The sequence below is a fragment of the Haliotis asinina genome, chromosome 1 (genome assembly GCF_037392515.1).
Source record: "Haliotis asinina isolate JCU_RB_2024 chromosome 1, JCU_Hal_asi_v2, whole genome shotgun sequence".
Lineage (NCBI taxonomy): Eukaryota > Metazoa > Mollusca > Gastropoda > Lepetellida > Haliotidae > Haliotis > Haliotis asinina.
The window spans coordinates 27,445,602-27,468,235 of NC_090280.1; the positions used below are offsets into that span (position 1 = coordinate 27,445,602).

General features: G+C 39.7%; 2 protein-coding genes and 1 pseudogene across 3 annotated transcripts in view; 2 read left to right on the top strand and 1 right to left on the bottom strand.

Moving 5' to 3' along the window:
• Positions 1 to 4,146: 4,146 nt before the first annotated feature.
• LOC137270580 (uncharacterized) lies at positions 4,147 to 6,320 on the top strand (annotated as a pseudogene).
• Positions 6,321 to 7,820: 1,500 nt separating this feature from the next.
• Positions 7,821 to 17,244, top strand: LOC137289698 (uncharacterized). 2 transcript variants are annotated; one of them, XM_067820869.1, is made up of 4 exons: positions 7,821 to 7,951; positions 10,035 to 10,326; positions 11,704 to 11,969; positions 17,136 to 17,244. In XM_067820869.1, exons 1-4 carry the CDS (start codon positions 7,900 to 7,902, stop codon positions 17,159 to 17,161), a joined length of 636 nt encoding a protein of 211 aa, XP_067676970.1. In that variant the 5' UTR covers positions 7,821 to 7,899; the 3' UTR covers positions 17,162 to 17,244. The 2 variants fall into 2 exon arrangements, with proteins under 2 accessions (XP_067676970.1, XP_067676969.1); XM_067820868.1 differs by lacking the exon at positions 17,136 to 17,244 and adding an exon at positions 15,721 to 15,784 and having other exon boundaries at positions 7,823 to 7,951.
• Positions 17,245 to 18,658: 1,414 nt separating this feature from the next.
• Positions 18,659 to 22,634, bottom strand: part of LOC137289682 (BOS complex subunit NOMO1-like) — a 40,617-nt gene continuing 36,641 nt past the window's right edge. The window contains exons 30-31 of the mRNA XM_067820867.1: positions 22,080 to 22,172; positions 18,659 to 21,596 (exon numbers count right to left, since the gene is read on the bottom strand). Coding sequence (XP_067676968.1) covers positions 21,450 to 21,596; positions 22,080 to 22,172 — 240 coding nt within the window. The 3' untranslated portion in view covers positions 18,659 to 21,449. The remainder of the gene's footprint in view (positions 21,597 to 22,079; positions 22,173 to 22,634) is intronic.

A 22,634-nucleotide genomic window follows, 5' to 3' on the forward strand; every position in this document is an offset into this window, starting at 1 on the left:
GTTGGATCGCGCGAACGCTTTAACCAACAGCCTACCCCACCACCGCTAATATTGAAACAAGCAAGATAGGTCTAAGCTTCATTGGTCCTGTTCTTTCTGAGATAAAGTTTGACATTGACATTCGAGTAGTCATCATATACAGTTTATATAACCACAAACTAAGTGAGTGAGTTTTGCTTAGTTTTACGCAACACTCAGCGACAGCTATAGGGCGACAGTCTGCATATAGTCAAACAACATTATGACTATCCTTCTACGCAATTGGGATACAATGACATGTGTCAATCAAGTCAGCAAGCCTGACCACACGATCCCGTTAGTCGCCTCTTACGACAAGAAAAGGTTAACGAAGATCAATTCTAACCCGGATCTTTAGACCACTACTTACTACTTACTTACTTTAGATTACTACATACTACTTACTTACTTACAGGATAAAGTCTTCATCATGCAGTAGTGCCGGTAAAAGCAGACGAAATTTCTTTAATTTGTTCCGATCTTTGGAATACTCCAGTACCATTCACGATACATTATTGTTCACTCACTCACTCACTCACTCACTCACTCTGAAACATGAAGTGATTTGATAAGGAAGGAACATGATGATTATTCTGAGTACCACTTGCTAGAACATTTGTCGTGTTAATGGATTGGCAACAATATACATGACAAGAACCAAATATAAATAATATTAAATACATATCTATCAACAAGTTACACATAAATAGTTATAACATGAAATATCTGTACATTATACTTGTGAAAAATAGACTGCAGTTACAAATAAAAATACTGAACGTATGTGAAAAGGAAATCTTTTGAACATTACTGAATGATCACAAACCCATTTAGAAACTTAATCTACATGTTGGGTAGAAGCGATTGGTTTCTAAATAAAAAAGGAATTTACAATATTGTTATTGCATGTCTTTATGTTCATGCATGCACGTCAGGTGTTGTGTTAAGTAGCTTTCGTGCACAGTAAGAGGATAAGATGCAAACAAGCCGAGTTGTACTGAGGTTAATCTGATCAAGGTTTAATGTAGAAACATGAGTGGTACTTCCTATGAGAGTGACAGAAGCGACAGGTGCGTTCCTGCAAGAGAAGCGGTTACACAGGAATTTCTATCACAAAAGGTGGTACATAATATCATAGTTCTAAAATACGCCATATTTTCCTCGGTCTTACATACATATATCTGAGTTTATAGAATAGAACTAAACAACCCAGTTTGTATATTTTTACTCAAAAACGAGAATACTGAACGCTGTATCTGTTATTGGTGATCTCCACTGTCCAGGTTATAAGATAATTAGCATTGTGTGTTAAGCTTTAAGATTACAGGCATGGTCCGTTCCAAGTATATTAATCCGTCAGTGAGATATGCGCTCGTTTTAAGTACTAAGTTACTTGATAAACGTTATGTCCTAATCGTTAAGAATACATGTCCAGAGAGAAAAGGTAAAGATTACGCTATGATAACACACTCGCCGTGAAAACTGTTAGATAATTTTAGTCATTTCTGCATTCTCAAGTCTTTGAAGCTACGCTGGTAATCTCAAAATTCAGATAGGCAGCAGTGTAGATTAGTAACATTTGTAAGTATTGTTTAAAGGATTACTCAGTTGAACGTGCGTCCATATCACTAACTCTGAGAGCATCGGTGGTATATATAACGGCCTTTATTCGGGGTACTTGACTCATGAAATGCACCGAATAAAGACTGGCCACTAATTGATGCTTCTCTTAGTTATTTTGAAGGTGTTTGGTCCCAAGCTAATTCCCCGACAGCAATTCTAGGTATTATAATTATCCTAGGCCACAATAAACCCTAAAAAGGTTACTATAAGGTCAAGGTTATTATAAATGGTGGAGAAACAGCCAAAGCACACACTACTAATGAGTGCCAGCAAAGGCTTTCAGCCTCCTCTGCACCATCCACCTCTGTCACAAACATCACAGCTCATCCTGCTTCGCTTGTTGACGATTCTGTCTCCCTAGCTGTTGATTTTGTGTATGTCAATGAACCACAAATTGCTGGCCCGTTTGTTTCTGCAGTTTCATCTGAGTTAGATGTAGAGCAACTGGATGTAAAACAATACAATTCCCCGGATCTTCGGCCTATTATAGACTTCCTTAAAAAGGTGAAATTCCGGAATCCTACAGTGAATCTCAGGTCAAAGGTCTCAGAGGTCGTGCTCAAGAATTTGATATCTGTGATGGTGTCCTTTACCATTTTCATCAATCCAAGTTTCGAGGTTCCAAAAACAATCGCCCCTCTGTCGTCACTCAACTGGTTGTGCCTCTCTCTCTCCGCAAAGATCTTCTGTATGCCTATCATGACTCAAAAGTAGGTGGTTGTCATTTTGGTAGGGACTCAACTCGGCAAACCCTCTTAACCAAATATTACTGGCCCAGCATGTATCAAGATATTGACAACTACATAAAATCCTGTGATGTCTGTCAGCGATCTAAGCGTAAGATCAATGCCAAGCCAGCTCCAATGGTTCCAATGCCAATTGAAGACACCTTCTCTCGCCTTCATATTGACATTTTAGGTCCCCTTCCTGAAACCAAGGCGGGCTACAAGTATGTTCTGTTGGTCGTTGATTCTTTAACGCGTTGGACAGAAGGTTTTCCGATGCATACACAGGAGGCTACTGAGGTTGCTACAATTCTTTTCAATGAAGTGATCACTCGCTTTGGGGCACCACGTACCCTTCTCTCTGACAGAGGACGGCAATGCACGTCAAAGCTTGTCAATGCTCTCTGTGAGCTCCTTGAAATCAAGCATCACTATACCTCCAGTTATCACCCTCAGACCAATGGTATGTGTGAGCGACGGAACAGCACCATTGAGCAAGCCCTCAGAGCGTATATTGATCGTGATCAATCCAACTGGGCAGATCTCATCCCCTGTATCATGATGTCTATGCGTTCAACTCGATGCCATTCCACTGGCTACACACCTCACTATCTCATGTTTGGTCGGGAAATGCATCTTCCAATAGATTTGAGGCTACTTCCAAATCCCACAGTAGGGAAAACTGCTGAGAAACATCTTAACACGATCTTGGAAAATCTCAAAATTGCCAAATCCTTAGCCCAAGACAACATGCAGATTAGTCAGAAAATCAATAAAGAACGTACAGATTTGAAGGCTAAGGTCCCTTCCTTCTCTGTTGGTGACAAGGTCCTGTTAACTGACCCTACAGTTCCAAAAGGCCTCTCTTCCAAATTGTCAAGCAAATGGGCAGGTCCTTTCACTATCATTGATTTGGGTCCAAATCACACATTCAAGCTACAACATTCACACACAGCCAAAGTTCACAAGTCCCTCATTCACGCTAACAGGCTGAAAGCTTACACTGATCGAACCGAAGATCAGCACAATACCAAAGTTCCAAATGATGAGCAAGAGACTACATGTCCATCCTCAGCTCCTGAGCAAACAGATGACTCTGAAGATGACACAATTCCAGAATCCTCACAATCAAATGACATCCTTAATTCTCCACCCACTCCTTCTACTTCTCAGACACATGATGTTGACATCCATCAAAGTCAAACATTCCCCGTTGATGCGATCCTTCGCTGCAAAATCATTAGGGGTAGGAAACACTACCAGGTCAAATGGACTGGATATTCCAAAACCACCTGGGAGCCTGCTTCAAACCTCAGTTCTCATCTTCTCAAACACTTCCACAAGCACAAGACACATTCTGGACGTGCACGCAAACGCAAACCTCGGTTTTTCAAGTAGTTCAAGAGGTGCCTCACACTCCTCAGTCTCTTAAAGATATTTCATTTGGTTCCTTAAATAATGTTTGACCAACCTTTCAACAGTTACGTAGTTTCTGTGTTTCAATTGCTAGGATTTGCATATGTTACTGCAGGACATTTTGCATCTCCAGGTCATCATTGTTTTATTGGTTCCATTGCTTTCGTTTCTCTAAGGGTCTCCATGGAGTCTGATGTTACTTTGGCTACTGACTGTTTTCGCTCATCCTAGCATGTGTTCAAGACCAGTTCAACGACTTAATTATGGAATCATCTACCAGCCAACCTCCAAAGTTCACTTTGCCACAGAGTTTTGGGTCCACACCTACGAAATCAAGCTTCCAGCAGTTCCGAGTATTCCCACAATGAGTGGCTGTCACCAGGGTGACAACATTTGTCCACTACTCAATCAGTTTCAAATGCATTTAAATGTTGTCAAAACCAAATGTGTTACGCAACTTAATGCAACTCGTCAACAAATCATGAAGCTCATCCCTGAAATCAGTCGCTCTACCTCCTCTCGCTCCAAAAGAGCAATTTTAAGTTTTGTTGGTTCTTTGTCTAAGACATTGTTTGGAACAGCAACTACAAATGATGTCAACATACTTGCTCAACACATTAATGCCCTCACAAAACATGACCTTAGTCTTGCAAACACCCTCAAACAACACTCTGCTCATATGTCATCATTCATGAAAGTCGTTGATATTCGCTTCAAAAATGCTGTGAAAGGCGTTAAAGCAAACCACGACGCTATTCAATTTACTGCCCTTGCCCTTGAGAAAAATGTTCAGTCCATTCAGTCATCCCTTGTAACAATGACATCACTTTTAATTGACCAGATTCAACAAGCATATGTTGTAGAACATCAACTGGAGGAACTAAAGTTAGGTATCCATGATTTAGCCAAGCATAAATTGTCACCACTCCTCATTCCTCCTGAGATCCTACAACAGACTGTACACCACATTTCAAATCTTCTCTCCCAAAAGTACCCAATCTTCAAGATTCTGCAAACGACTCCCAACTATTATTATGCTAATGCTAAATTCATCTTTACCCGTTCAAAGTCCAATGTTTACATTTCAGTAAAATTTCCATTGTCCTCTATGATCCAGCCATATCAACTATACAAAATAATATCTCTACCCTTACCCATCAATGATACTTCCTCTCATGCTACACAACTTTTAGATATTCCAGATATTGTTGCAATTTCACAAGACCATCAAAGTTATGTTGAACTCTCCAGTTCTATCATAGGCTCTTGCTTCGGTGATGACATATTGCTTCAGTGTCCCTTTCGTATTGCTGTCCATTCTACAACTATGCCTTCATGTGCTCTTGCCTTGTTTCAAAATACCAAATCTTCTGTAAAGGCTCTCTGTAATTTTCGTTACCTTCCCAAACCCCAGCCTCCCCAGATACTAATGATAGATGACTCTCATGTTCTCATATACAGGATTCCTTTTCTAAGACTTGCTTGTAATGGCAGTCATCGAATGGTTACTGGCTGTTCCTTTTGTGTTCTAGAGCTCCCATGTTACTGCTCTTTATCAACTGAAGCATTCTCCTATCCAGCAGCCTTCTCATCTTGTAACAATTCCTCTAGGGACATCTCTAAACTTTTCCCTGTCAATCTAGCTTTACTTCAACACTTCTTTGATTCGTCTGCACTCTCAACAATTGCCGGAGATACAACGTTTCAGAAAGCCCTTAATTTTTCGATTCCAAAGTTTAATATATATTCACATGAGATGTCCGATATTTTGGCAAACGACCATAAGGCACATCTTAGTCTGAAGCATGTTGCAGAGAGTGCCAAGAAAGATGAAACTATTTTTCAAACAATAGCTGAACCCCTTCTTGATGGAAAAATTCCCGTTAAAACCACATGGCTGAATACAAATTTCCTCATTGCTACTAGTGCTAGTACTGTCTCTGGTATAACATTTATTTTGGCTCTGTGGATGTTCGTTCACTTACTGCTGCCCTTATGTTGGTCACCCGGGCTGCCCCTGTCAAAGCTGTGATGCCTCCAGATCTCAGTTATATTGCTTCAACCACTCCCAGTGAAGGTGCATCTGACCTTGTGCTACGGGACCTAGCTGACTATCACGTGTCTATTCTTTTAGGATTGCTCACTGTAGCCATTGCTTCTGTCTTGCTCCTTCTCTGTCGCCGAGGATCCGCTTCTCAGAATGGTCTCTGGCTAGAACTCACTACAGGTCCAGATTGTGTTACCGTCCCAGTCATATCTTTGACTCTTTGCCCTTCTTATTGGAACATTCAGCCACCTTACACCATTGACAACCTTCGTATCTCAGGTTATTTCTTCCCTACTCTATCTGTTGATTGGCCAGGATTCACCATTACAAACAACCTGACTACAACTTCCATTGTCATCCCCAACAACATAAGAATATCCTTCTTTAATCGTCGTCATCTTCGTAAGGTTTTATCACAGCCTTTCAGTGCATACATTCTTCAAGTCCACAACAGTTTCTATCAGGTCCTTGGTCAGACAGACATGTCGTAGGCAATATTGTGTGGGCATTGCATCGGAGCAATACATTATATTGTGTATTTTTGTATTGTGTAGTCATTTAGATATCTGATGTTTGATGTGATTTGATGTCTTGCATTCATGTCTTTCTTTCACATAATCTTATTTTTGTATGATGTATACTGTTCTCAACATAAAAGCTTTTGAGGACAAAAGCTCCACGACGCCCAGGGGTATATCATAGTTCTAAAATACGCCATGTTTTCCTCGGTCTTACATACATATATCTGAGTTTATAGAATAGAACTAAACAACCCAGTTTGTATATTTTTACTCAAAAACGAGAATACTGAACGCTGTATCTGTTATTGGTGATCTCCACTTTCCAGGTTATAAGATAATTAGCATTGTGTGTTAAGCTTTAAGATTACAGGCATGGTCCGTTCCAAGTATATTAATCCGTCAGTGAGATATGCGCTCGTTTTAAGTACTAAGTTACTTGATAAACGTTATGTCCTAATCGTTAAGAATACATGTCCAGAGAGAAAAGGTAAAGATTACGCTATGATAACACACTCGCCGTGAAAACTGTTAGATAATTTTAGTCATTTCTGCATTCTCAAGTCTTTGAAGCTACGCTGGTAATCTCAAAATTCAGATAGGCAGCAGTGTAGATTAGTAACATTTGTAAGTGTTGTTTAAAGGATTACTCAGTTGAACGTGCGTCCATATCACTAACTCTGAGAGCATCGGTGGTATATATAACGGCCTTTATTCGGGGTACTTGACTCATGAAATGCACCGAATAAAGACTGGCCACTAATTGATGCTTCTCTTAGTTATTTTGAAGGTGTGCGGTCCCAAGCTAATTCCCCGACAGCAATTCTAGGTATTATAATTATCCTAGGCCACATATAAACCCTAAAAAGGTTACTATAAGGTCAAGGTTATTATAATAAGAAAGAGTCGATGTCAGCTCCAGTATAATCCGTCTTTCAAGTCAGTCATCACTACGCCATCACTCCTCCAAAGACATCCCGAAATTCATGTGGTTTTGGGTTTTACAGGTGCTCTGTATGTATTCAGACTGAGTGAATGGTGGGGCTGCCGCTACATAAATCAGTGTGTGCGCGCGTGCGTCCTGCGTGCGTGTTGACATATTCCAGCAATGTCGAGGTGGGCGATACCAGAAATGGGTATTGTACTCATTGTACACACATTGTACTCATGTATGGAATTAAACCCCTGTCTTTTGATCGTATTAACCCCACCCACTCCCTCCCCAACATTTGGTAGTTCTTTCAACCGAAACAAATACTGGACTTCTGCACTCATACACGCACTCACATCATCGTTAAACCTGTCCAAGCAGTCCAACTCAATACACGTCGACTCATGTATACATACACCAGCATTATATAACTGAGTTTTTAAACACATTTTTATGATTCCAGCGGATGCCTGTAATATAGAGTAACATGACAGGAGCTGTTGAAGCTGTAGTCGACTGTACTCGCCACTGCACGTGACACGTGACGGACAAGCACAACTGTCTGACAACTCGTAAGTGCCACGGGTTGCCAGTCGAGCCTCTAGGGGCGATTCTGTCACCATGGAGTTCCATGTACATGTTATCTTGCTAGCTTGCTCGCTTGCTTTAGTAGGTAAGTACCTGTAGTTTGATTAACCTAAAACTTGTTTATCAACAAGATTTATTTGTTTGATCGGCATTCTAGAAGGTGGTGACTTAAAAATGAAGCATGCAGCTTTATGGGTGACAACTTCTTATTTATTGCATATAGTTTCGATGTAGGGTCCTACATCGTTTTCAAGAGTGATAAATACAATTTAACCAACCTTGTAAACCTTGTCTAACTTTTTGTTATACGCTGGTCTACAGGAATCACCAAGGTCGTTCAAGGTCATTCATAAAGTTGTATGTTTCATTTTTAATATGGTTTATTATTTTTGTATTTATTATATTTTTGTATTTATAGTGAGCGAGAATATTTTACACCGTTTTAAGAACATTCCGTCCCTATCTATTCCAACATTTCTTAATTTGGGGAATGAAATCATGACGAATGTGACGAATCATCGTTTTCGTCACTTAGTACTGAGAATTAAAGACTGTAATTAAAAGCCAGCGGACAGGGTGGCCCAGTCTAAAGACTGCAATTTACAGTGATTGTGGGTTCTAATTTCTGATTGCTCCAACAATCACCATACCCATGTTCATGGGTTGCCCCAAAGTGGTTTCACATATGTATCCCTTCGTGTTTTCCCCAAAACCAACTTGACCGATTAAACTTGAATTTCGCTAAAACGACAGTAAACACAGTCCACTGTCATTAATAATTCACTCACATTTATGAAAATCGTCATCCGCTTTCAAATGTAATTCTGGGACGTTTGTATATATCAATATCGGACATGACAAAAGCGTATACATGTACTATATATAATAAGTCGTTCACTGGTCACGAGGGGACCATGGGTTGGTGTTCCTCGATCTTTGTTTATGTTCCCTGAGCCCGAAGGGACAGACATCGGTAATTTCCGTACATCACACGTCAGTCAATGTTATTCGAGATAAAGAAGTACAACCACGATGTACCTAATAAGTTACCATTGGCAACTTATTCCACTTCAATGTACCTCGCTTGTAAGCAGGGTACATTGAAAATAACAGAAGAGCGCTCAGCCAATCAGAAAGTGACATTTATGTGTGAGGTAAGATAAATATTGATGACATGCCCCAGGGACGGGTATGGACAAACTAGGTTAACCATACTATGACGTAAATCAGTTAACATGAGCCAGCCTTGTTCAACCAGCCTTGTAAACCTTGTATAACTTTTTGTTATACGCTGGTCTACAGGAATCACCAAGGTCGTTCAAGGTCATCAAAGGAACAGTGAGATGCCATCATTTTCCTGGTGACTATGGGGGCGGTGGGGTAGCCTAATGGTTAAAGCGTTCACTCGTCAAGACCCAAGTTCGATTCCACATATGGACACATTGTGTGAAGTCTATTTCTGGCGTTCCCCGCCATGGCTTCCATTTCAGGCTTAGAAATGCGGCATTCTAAACTTGCCAATTCATTCTACACTTAAGCTTGGTTATGTTTTTAAAGTGTATTTTTTAGGGTCTAAAAGACAGATTATGATGCAACGTTTCTATTTATGCACGTGGTTGACACTATTCCAACTTGATTTATGGAACCTGACTGGGGCCATTGTCCATAAGCAACCCTTGTGCAGGTGATCTGTTAGTAACTTTATCTATAAAGTACCGTACCTCTATAGGTAACAGGTGATGCTTGTCGTCGTAACCGAATTGCATGGATCAGTGTTCACGATGTCAATCACTAACTGTCTGGTTCAAACTCAATAATTTTTCATCATATCTGATTTTGGTTTGGTTGGTATGGTGTTTTACGCCATAATCGGCAATATTCCTGCTACATGGCGGCGGTCAGTATATAAACGAGTCTGGACCAGACAATCCAGTGATGAGAATCGTTCTACGCAACTGGGATACGATGACGTGTCATCGCTAGTCTGACAACCCGATCCCGTTAGTCGCCTCATACGACAAGCATGGGTTCCTGAAGACCAATTCTAACCCGGATCTTCCTCCCCGGGCACCATCACATAGCTGAGTGCGGCGTTAAGCAATGGCAGAATCAACAATAATATGAGATGTCTGTAATTAAAGAAGCATGTATTTGACTCACGTCTCCAGATTCTGTGATTCTTGGACGCCGGAGATCGGCGGCGTCGTGGAACTGGGGAGGATGGAACAACGGTCGTCGGTCAAGCTGGAGCACGGAGCCGGAGAAGTGGAATCGGTGGGACAGCAGATCCTCAGACGGCTGGGGGTGGAACTATGGTAATCAGAACCGGTGGGGATCCAGGCGAGGGGTGGACAGCTATAAGAGCAGCTCCGATTACTGGAGCTCTGACAGGTGGGCCAACAGACGCGGTGACAACACCTGGAAGAGCTGGAACTCTTGGAGCGGGTCGACCTGGGACAGGTGAATGCCGTGACTGTTTAACGTTAAAAATTTTAGTTTAAGTACTTCCAGGTGAAGATGTGAAGGCTTTGTGGGTTAGAACATGTCAGCAGTAACTTCGCAGGCTGATCGAACATGTACGCAGTAACCTTGCAGACTGAGGACTAAGTCCGCAGTAACATATGCAGGTTGTTGAACAGGTCCGCACTTACCTTGGAGATTAGCGAATAGGTCCGCAGTAACCTTGCAGATTGACTGAACAGGTCCGCAGTAACCTTTGAGATTGACAAATAGGTCCTCAGTAACATATGCAGGTGGATGAACAGGTCCGCTGTAACCTTGCAGGATGAAGGAACATTTCCACCATAACAGAATGGATAGGCAGTAACATATAACGGTTGAGAGAAGAGGTCTGCAATAACATCAGAAAAAGATCAGTAGCATTTTGTCACGGTTAAATAATTGCCTTGACAAAGATATGAGAAATCCCATCTGAACCAGCAAAATACAGACAAGTCAAAGTATTCAATAATATATTGAGCAAACACTGACCAAATTACAGATTTCTAGTACAATGCAATTGAGTGACAAGTCCCAGTAATGGATCACAAATATGAAATATTAACGGACCAGAATCTTAGCATTACACATGCCATAAATATTAAAGAAATATTGTTTCCAATGAGACAGCAGTCAGGCTCATGAATGTGATGTTGTTGACAAACAAACGTTGACAGGCACAGGCACACAACTACAGTAATTCCGAATGTAAGTCCATGTTTGTGATCTCCCGTGTTGCACAACACAACAACCGGCCTTAATATGTACGACACACAGTCGAGAACACACGAGCAAAATACGGCTTCGCCATTCATTTAGAGCTTTCTCGAGCAGGAAGTAAACACACTCTCCTGCCAAGAGTTCCATGCGGCCAGCATAGTATTATTAGTGAATGAAAATACAAATTACAGAAAAAACACTCGTAACAATATGAAGGTTCAATACCAGAATGGTGACATTTTGTGCGCCTTGGTAGTAGAATATATAACGTCAACACGAGAAACCAAGTCCTGATTAACCGGTCATCATATTCCATTCCAAAGTACACTGCCATGAAAGTTTTATAAATTGATCGCATAATGTGTTTCTTCATGACATCACACGGCACTACATACATCGACGGCATGCAAATATAACAAGTCATGCACAGAGTCCACATAAGTTTATTCAGTTACGTTACGTAAAACCCCAAAGCAATGTACTGCATTTGATCTGGGTTTGCATTTTGCAGACATCCCGATGGTCTGATCAAAAACACTTTCAAAATGAATCTCTTTTAGTAGTTCTGTTTTCATTTACCGACTTGTGGTTTCGCTAATTCAATGATGAACGTTCCAGACGTTTTCAAGGAAGATCCAGAACGACAGCAAGTTCACGTTCCTCGACAACTAGGTCAGCGTCGGGGGGGAACAACGCATGGTATTACCAGATGATCTGCAAGAACTCTTACGCCCCCTTGATGCAATCTAATGGCAGCCCTTTCTACTGCTCCTGGTACCGGCAGTGTCCACAGAATGGCGGAACCTCCTACTGGTACAGCTACCGTTACACGTGTCAGACAGTAGGCGAAGGCACCATGGGACTGTGTTGTGTCGACGCGGGGGGTAAGTCTTGCCACGCCCACTGATACACGTATCAGATGTAGACGAGAGCAGCATGAGACTGCGATGTGTCAACTTAGGGGCGGGGGGACACACATACAGACACACACCGAGTGATTCACTCTGTCTTTCTCTCTCACACACATACATATACTCTCTATCTGTCTATCTCTCCCCTCCTCTCTTTCTCTCTCTATCTATCTATCTATCTCATTCAAACACATACACATACATACACGCTGCTGTCTGTAATATGTAAACTGTGCCACATGTAAATACTATCTCCCTATAAACCTGCCATCACGACACCGCCGTCAGGTGCCATATCGCGGAACACATGCCGTGTCAAAGGTCACCCATCTTTCATTGCAAGGTGAAGTCATCTGTACAACCCACCAAATACCTCTAGGTTATGTCTTGGACTCAGTTGCAATGCATGCCCTATTTTATATGAACATATATCCAAACTGCATTGTCTAAATCACAGAGGTGTTTTGATTTTCCGTCATTTCCATCTTTGACACCTTTGATGATCTTCAGATCTTCAAGTGTACTTTGGTATAAGTGAGGCGTGAATGTATACTGGACAAAATAATTTAGGGATATTGGTATTTTTTATTGATATTTGATCATACTTTCAGTGAATAGATGGATCATTATTCACTGTTTCAAAATTTACATACTTATATCCCTGACTATTTGTGTCCAGTATATTAGATGGGTTTGTCACATCGGGCTGGCGGACCAGCCAGCGAGTCTGACGATCTAACGCTGGATGTGTCGCGTGAATATTGCTGACTTAGCGTAAATCAATTAATACTACTGAAATGAAAAAAAATATTCTTCAGCTATGCATATTATATGATCATTATCATTATAAAGCATTATATTTTAACAGATGTCACAGGTATCAAGATATATATCTGCAGTTAATACTGCAACGTTTTATATCCTGATATATAAGTGAGCTGATTAGAAATAAACTGTGGTATGAGTTATTTGACTTAGAGGTATGAGTGTCCTCCCATTAACTGGTGCCCTCCCATTAGTGAGACGCATTAATTAATGGTTGAATACACATAGAATTTGCTTCCAGCTCCCTACAGTGAAAGTAGGAACAACCCTGTTGCTGAAGAGTGCCCACAGGAGGCATAGTTCTTTGATGAGTTAATTGAGATAGAAGTCATTATTCGTTAAAGAGCATTTATTGTTTTCAGTAAAGACCATCGTTAGATACAGAAATAATGAAATAGATTATAAAAGACATGGACCAGCCAGATCGATATCGGTACTTGCTGAAGGCCTGGTGGCATATAATGGTGATCTTAAAGAGCAGTCAAAGGGTAATAAATACATTAATTTTAATTATAATTAAAGTTATATATATAGATATTGTTACATTATTACAGACCTAAATCTGAGTACGTAAATTCATTTCACTTTCAAATGATAACGAAGTTACCTACACAATGTGTTTACCTTTTAAAAGCATTTATTTTAGCAGGTTTGTTAATCTGTTTAAAGTTTCCTCAAGGTACCTCCAGAGCAGCGCAGGAAGGTGCCCAGATCAAACTGGATTAAATGCTATGTTGTCATGGCAAATGAAATATCATTTTTTAAAATGATATGTACAGTTTACATTCTTCGGATGCTGATTTTGATTTTCCATAGCTATCAAGTGTCAAGGGTATCGTATCCGAAATACGGAATGAACAAGGGTCTCACTGCCCCGTACGCCCTTTGAAAACACCGTGTAACTAATAGTGTTATATTTATTTATATTATATTATAGATATGATGTATCCTTTGATTTTATGAGTTAATCAGGAAATAAATAAACTGTGGGTGGTTTGAGTTACTGAACGTTGGAAAGAAACATTTGTACTTTGGCATGACTTTCCCTTGATCTTATTATGACTACGAAAGCCAAGTGGTGCCACTTTGTAAACAGAAGTTTGTCTATTAGTCTAATAAAACGAAATTCGTTTTTGTTTTTCGATCATTTCAATCATTTTCTCTGTATTACAAGTTTGTCATATCATTTTGTTCACAGTCTTGTCTTTACTGGAACAAAGTAGACTCTATACAATAAAAGGACGGAGAAACGGGCACACTGGGTCAAGGTCAAAGCCCCTTAGGACAAAAGCCTCTTGATACAAAAGTCCCTCGACCAAAAAATCTCAGGACAAAAGACCCGCGAAAAAAGCCCCTCACTTTACAAATTAAAGGGCAAATAAGGTTAAAGATAAGAAATGATTAACAACATCATACACTTTGTTGCTTGAAAATATAATGACTCTATAAATTATGGATTATTTATATTAATTCATATGTAATCAGCAAATTTTTTTAGAGAATGAAAAAATATATCATCAATCAAATGAAAACAAATCAACTAGGCATTATCAATGATATGACATTATGGAGCTAAACATGATAAATAAATACATGTTTGTTTGCTGAATGCTTGATCAGAGTGCAATAGGTATGGTGAATGCATGAATCGAGGGGCTTTTGACAGGGGTACTCCATTTAGCGAGGGGCTTTTGTCCTGAGGGGCTTTTATATCAAGGGGCTTTCGTCCTGAGGGGCTTGTGCCCGGTCCCCGACACACCTTAGCCTTATTTCGATTATTCTGTAGCTAGAAAACCTCGAACTTTCTATTTCTTTCTTTATGAAGTTTAAACTACGAGAAAAGAATCGAATGTTTGAAAAAATGAATAATTTTAATGTCGAAAATAGTCTTGATATTTCGAAAAATTATGAAGAAATGGAAATTTCGTTATAAGCAGTTCTCAAATATTCAAAATAACGAAAAAGAATTTGAAGGTCTGCTAACAAAGTTGCACCATTACGTTTTCGTCATGACAAGGGTGTCTGTTGTTAAACGGTTGAAGCGTTGTACCAACGATTACATTGCATGTTGCTGACTGATGATCGATTGAAATATATAATCAAATAACGCTTTGCCAGCAGTATATATATATATATATATAATTTGCATGCATGGTAAGCACTGACATAATATATTACAGCTAACTCCTCTCCGGTATTAAATCCTGCATATTTTGCGATGCGGAAACAAGTATCTAACATGTAGTGTCAGGGATTACACTGGCTTAGGGAAGTACAGATTCCAGTACTTATGTTGGGTTGAGTCCCATCCTGCATTCGAACCCACACCCTTGGAGCCAGGCATCTATTCGCAGCACACATGGTTACTCAGCCAGCGCGCCTTCAACTAAATGGACCTGGTAGTCGTGGCTTTGTGTAGGCCTCTGATCACATGCAGTTGGTGTGTCATCGTTCCAAGTTGTGCAGATCGATGCGCATGATCACTTGATTGTGTGGTCCAGACTCGATTATTTACAGACCGCTGCCACATAGCTGGAATATTGCTGATTGTGGTCTTAAACTAAACTCACGCAGTGATATAGCACAATCTTTCCGCTTATTTTAAAATATACAAAATAGGAATATTCTAGAAATGATAAATTGTCCCTTTGTTATCTGGGTTCAATTCTTCATGTTTGAAAACTCTTGAGTCTGATACCATATGATAAGATTTTATGAAATGGTCTCGGCTTGATCACACTTCTACCAGAATGGCGCGGGGTGCGTGAATCATTGACAATGGTTTTAAAATTCTGATTTGTTCAACAGACTTGGTATCATTTCGAACGTTTTTACTACAGTGACGTCAATCACGTCGAATTGTTGTCTTGTTCAATATCCTGCTTTTCTTACTATTTAGAAATAGAGCACAGTAATGGACTGTGGAAGTGATGACGTCACATCCGGTGCAATCTCAGATCAAACTGACAGGTATGCAATATTGAACTAACACCTGTCAGAACTAACAGAGTAACAACAACATTCTCACCTGTGTCGAGACATACACAACACTTTAAGCGGAAAGAATCAAAACTAATAATTCACCTTTTCTACTCTGCGTTCAATCGAACCGGAAATGCCATCATGTCAATGCCAGTGTTATTTTCATTATGTAGAAAATATGACATTTATATTCTTTAGTGTTTAAATTAATTATAACAGATCGTTACCCGTCCCTCGCCCCTCAAATATTGAGAATATGAAGTATTTCCCACATGTTTTGTCCGTAATTATATGGAAAAATAGACCAGAAGGAAATATTGACACGATACGAATATTCGAATCATTCAGCAGACTCACGTAGAAATTAAGTCAATTGTTGTGCTCCATTTCCACACATGACTTTCTGTTTCTGGAATGGCGCGTGCTTTGCTTCTAACTGTGTTGGGGCTATTTATGGTGACTAATTCCATTTAAGTTTAGGTTTCATGACCGTTGAATGTGAATCTGTAATATTTTATTTATACTCATATTTGTTAAACCCTGGATTACCTAGAGTAGATACACTGTTTCTGTCTCAGGGTAATAAAAAGATGGCAGTACATGGTGATACATGTGGTACTTGTTGCTTGACGCTTCACTCCAGCAATATCCCAGCTTTGTGGTGGCGGTCTGTGAATAGTTGAGCCTGGACCAGGCTGTGCATTGAGCAACAACCTCCATCTTGGCAACTAGGATACAATCACACGTGTCGACCTCGAGCACGACTACTCGGTATAGTTAGTCGCCTCTTACAACAAGCATGGCTTGAGATCTTGGAAGAGGAAAGTGGGTTTGAAAAGGATTAGATAGGACTCTTAAGAGTTGTGTTTTGTAAGTTGGTCTTAAGGATCAGATTGTTCTTGAGGTGTTCTCGTCGTATTTGTCTCTGCAAAATCTGTGTGTGGACTTAAAACATGATGTATAAAGTGTTCCAGAGTTTCTTGAGAATGTTGGACGCACTTTACGATTGGGATAAGATTTAACAATTACTGCATTAAGAAAATATTCTCAGATTGGATGGGACTGTGCTGATCTGGTTGTGGTTTGATGTGACTAGCAGTGTGGCGCAGAAAGTGTTTAAATGCTATGTTGATTTTTGATATGAGAATGTAAATAAATCTTGTTAAATAGGAATTGTTTTTGTATCTATTATCATATGAGACTTTTGTCTCATATGTTTGGGGCTTCTGTCCAATTGGGCTTTTGTCCGAGGGGCTTTCGTCTATGGGGCTTCTGTCAGGCAGTCGATGCTGGTATGTTAACTTGTCCTCATTGCTCCAACCTATGTTGCAGAGATAACACCACTGTGGGAGACGTAGGGACACCTCTCATCACCGCCCTAGCAACTCGTCAGTGTCACGACAACCATACCATGTACTGGCGAACATCCGGGTGGACATCTTGTAGGATTATACTGGACAGCATTCTGTCTGTGATCGCAGCCAATTTTTTGTAGCAACTTTTCTTTAACAACCTATGTGCCAGAAAGGTTCACCAGCTACAAGCAGTTAACCGATTGTTTCATACAGGAAACGAAATTTTCGTTGTATTTGACTGTATATAAGTCATAATCAATTAACATTTCTTTCGCCTTCTTATACGCTTAAAGGACTGTTCTGTTTCTGTCCGAAATTACGCTTTCTTTTCCCTTCCTGTGTGGTTATGGTAATCGGCCATAAACCTTTTCACCATCATAGGCGCCGGTAACAGGGTGTCTCTGTCTTTCATAAAAGACTATTTACCGTTTTCCAACACAGTGCATTTGTTTCCATTCCATATAACGTGGTTATAACTCTGATTAGCCAATCACAATAGAGTATCTACTGAAGTCATGGTATAATGTACTTATATACCCCGATGTTACCATTATATTGTATCATGGTTGTATCAATGTTTGTACCATTATTAGCCACAATCAACGTGAATAAAACCCTTGAAATTGTTATCTATATTTGTTCGTGATAGAATAGAAAACGTAAATTGATAGGGGGTTCGCAAGGACTTGAAAAAGCCTGTTATATGGACAGTATACCCTTAAACACCCTTAACTCGTTTTATATTCGATAAAGGCCCTGATTGCCAGTGGTATTACCTGAACTGTCCTATATTTAGCAAACTTTGTAAAGATATGACTCACTTCAGAGGAACCATACAATATATATATATATATATATATATATATATATATATATATATATATATATATATATATATATATATATATATATATATATATATATATATATATATTTATGCCGTACTCAGCAATATTCTGACTGTATGGCAGCGGTCAGTAAATATTCAAGACACTTCAGTGATCAACAGCAAGAGCATCGATCTGTGCAAGAACAAACCGATGACATGTGAACCGTGTCAGCAATCTGTTCACCTCTCACAAGCATTTCACCCACAGTGCAATACATACCTTGTAACCTGGAAAAGAATAAAGGAACACTTGCACTTTCATGTGTTCCTTTATTTGTATCCATGAGTATACAATGTGAGATGTAGACATGAGACGGACGGTCCCTTTAATTAGTGCGATACCCGTGCATCACACGTGACACAGTGAGCCAATCAGAGGACATTACTGTAAGCCGGGCGTCCGTGCTACATGTGTGCATTAGGCTCGTCTTGTCTTCTGTCTTGTCCAGTCGTCGTGAACAAATGTTTTGTGTGCCCGCCGGAGCCTTCATTGTTATCCCTTACAACCTCAATCACTTGGATCAATCAGTCTCCATTATTTGCCCAAAGACATTCCACTGGCTTCAAGACAAAAGTATGTTATGATAATAACGGACAAAACACAACACCAGTGACTGGTATATATTTATTGATATTCCATACATACACTCACACCATTCTTGGACATTCCAGCAAATGACCATTACCATGGCAACAGGAAACCTGGGAGTTAATGATGATTATTACAACTGAATGAGATCAACTGAGAAAACATTCATTATACAACATACACATTGGAGAAAATTATCTTTGAATGGCCTGTAAAACATCAAACACAGCCTCCTACAAATAACAATGTGGTGTTGACACTACAAGATTAAGGTTTTGATTGCTGTAAATAATGTGGACCATATATATATAGGTATTGGTGGGACACATGATTAACCTACAATTAATACAGCATTTTATTATTCGTCCATGGAAGATATTGCAGTGTAATATTTTGCGACAATATTACAGTAGTGTAATATCGCTATGACGCACAATGGTTCAAACTTCTGACGTCACAATGCTAATCCCTCTGTCAAAATGGTACTAGACCTTGCTTGACTGGTAATGTTAAAGTCCTCACACTGTACGCAATTGTGCGCAGTTTCTTTCAATCCATGTTGTCATGTAATAAACAGAATACTAAACTCGCTTCCGTGAAACAGTATTTTCATTAAACTCGTGAAAGATTTAGTATCAATACCAAATCATTAACTCGTTTAACAAACATGGTATTACACGGACGGTCTTTAGTATCCTCTATACATTAATTTCTTCTAGACAGTGTAACAACAGGACAAATTTGTATACTCCAGTACAGATTTGTGGATACTTTATTTCCAATGACTGTGAATGCTCAACATTCCAGAAACCAGAATAACATAACTTCAGGTCTTTGGCCACGCCTTCCAGAAACAACACTGGGCCTGTTATTCCATTTAGTCAGAAGTGTCTTTCCACCCACAGATCTGAGGTCATAACACATTGATTACCACCATACTTTGCTTTGTGAAAAAGTGTGTACGTTCCACGATGCCATACACAATAACTTGTAGGATATATGTTATGTAATTTGATCATATCTGACATAACGGATATGCTAAAGTAGTAAGTTCAGGTCGTTGAAACATCCCAGCCAAGCTTCCCCTACACATTAAACTGGTCTGGATATGACATTCCTCGTTTCTGCTGACACTGCATAACTCAACATTCACTCCCTGTAAAAGCATACACAACATGTCAGGACACACAGTGTGATTGGATGGGATTTCCCCACATCATTTTACAGACACATTACTATACCGTTCAAAACATCATGTGCAAAAAGCTGTAAATAAATCATGGTTCAGTCAGTGTTACTGTGTAACAAGAGTTTCATATGTTTGCAATATATCAGGGGAAGGAACTCTGTACCTAATCAAATGTTAAAGATATTTAATTATGAAAACATGTCACTTAAGATATGAATATGAGATAGGGGTTTTTAACCTTTCATATACGACTGCAATTACCTGAAGACTGGCAAATATTGGGTGATGAGGTGATGAGAGTTGTGGAAGTAGGAGAGTATGGTTCTACCCAGTGTTTGGCAATATTCCATGATATCATGTGAGGGTACAACATAAATGGTATTGTGCAAGAAATGGAGGAATGTGATTGGTTGGTTGTGTGAACATGAAGCTAGCTGTACATTTAGACCATCTGTAAGAAGGCTAGTCCGTCTCGGTAGTCGGACGAGATCATACACTGCACCTCGTCAAATTTAGGGTAGGTAGGTAGGATTGTTTTTCATTTTATATCAATGTGTTATTGTTTATTTAATCATGTTTCAGACTGCACGCTTGGGGTCATCAAACTGACTTTCTGTATCAGAATGGTCCATGTCCATCGGTGCCAGAGAAAAAAAATAATAGGATCAGCATTCAAGAATTCAAGGGTAGGTCAGGTAATCTGTTTTGTTTTAGGCTGAATCATGACTATCAATGTGATCACTGGTGCAACAGACAGTGGTAGGAACATCTACAGACATCCATATAAATAGGTGAAACACTGATTATGATACAACTGTACAATATACGTGATCTCTGCCTACATTCACCTTGTATCTTGAACAACGTGACATCACACAGGCAAAACTTTCACTTTCTCTCAAACTCCATAACATTATAAGAAATTATGTTCAACACACATCAATGGCACAGTTCAAAATATTTTTTATAACACTCAAGTTCACACTACTTTCACTTTGTAACAATGCACTTACCTCTTTTGCTGACAAACACATATATTAAATATTGCAGTGCAGCAGCAGGTAGCCTAGTGTTTCAAGTGTTTGTTCATTATGTTGAGCACAAGTTCAATCCCCATATGGGTATAAAGAAATCAAGCCATCGCTTTAGGCACTTGGCTGAAATTTAGTAAAATGTCCTTCAGCCAAGTAGATCAGCTAAGAAAATTCAGTAAAAACAGTACTGAAAACAAGTGATGAAAATAGTGAGCTCACAAATTTCTGGCCAAATCTAAGTCTACAAGGTTGTGATGAGATCAAACTCTACTGCCATGCAGAGTGCCAGAATTGAATTCCGAATTTAAAGGAGATGATTAACACTATACCTGATCACACTCCGTCTATTCTAGTTTCGGCTAAATTCACAAAAAATCCAATTTCTATGCAAACTTTTACCCATCAACAAACCAATGAGAACATTCATGAGAGCAAGTCTGGGACAATATCCACAAACCATTCACAGCATTATGCCGTTCGCAAGCACGTGATAAAGTATTGCCTTACGATAGGAATTAATGGTACAAACACTTTGTGGATCCCTGGGTCATAATTTACAGAAATTATCCAATTCCTATAAAGCACTACAATCATGTCTTGCGAGGCTTGGCTTTCTTCTTGGCAGCAGCGGTGCTGATGTCCTGCACTTGTTCCGGCGTGGTTGCCATGACATCATACTGGGGAGGTTTAATCATGCTCTGGACCTGATCGATGCCCTGACTCATGAACGGTAGGACCTGAAGTGAAGAAGTGAAAAGTGAAGAAGTGAAAAGTAACACCATGCTGAGCCTCTAAAAAGCATTTCACTCAATCACCATTTGAAACAAACTCTTATTTTGCCTGGTTTCAGCAGTTGCCTCCAGGATTCCCAGGAGAGGTTTCAGTAGTCTCTCTCCATGACAGAATTTAAGCACCAAACCTTTCTGTAAATCCTTGTCAAAACAATGAAGACAATCCAACAAAGCTGTATTACTGTCCATGTTAGTGTAAAGGAGTGGTCTATTACTGACTGAGTGAGTGAGTATGGTTTCATGCTGCTTTTAGCAATACTCTAGCAATATCATGGCGGGAACACGAGAAATGGACTTCACACATTCTACCCATGTCTGGAATCGAACCACTGTAAGTTTTAACACAAGACTACCCCATTGCCCTGAACTGTTTATTTAACTGACACCTGAGTAATGGCAATCTGACTACACGTGATACAAGTCTCCCACCTTCTGGTAGTTGTAGGCGAGGTAGACGGCGCCAAGGAGAAGGGGGAGAAGCAGGAAGGAACCGCTGCTCAACTCCTGCTCCAGAGACTTGCGCTGAAACAAAGAGGCAAAGTGATCAAAATTACTGCAACATCATTATACATACACAACTCTTCCCATGGAGTTCAGAATGTTCTTCTTGCCATCCGTTATACTGATAAAACATGTCAAATTACACAGAGATATTGTTGATGTAGTGACATAAACAGACTTTAGCAGTAGTTTAGAGGTATGGAGCATGTTTAGCGGCATTGACAATGTCTTGAGGTATTGAAAATGTTCAAAGGTTCATTTTGTGTGGACAAGTAAAAGGTCAGAATTTTGTTTTTTGACTTTTGCCAAGCTGGAAGGGGTCATGTATTCCTAAAAAAAATCATACAAGGTAGTGAGTAAGTTTAGTTTCATGCCTCTTTTAGCAATATTCCAGAAATATCATGAGAGCTGGACCCCAGAAATGGGCTTCACATTTTGTACCCATCTGAGGATTCAACATGTATCTTCAGCATGACAAGCACA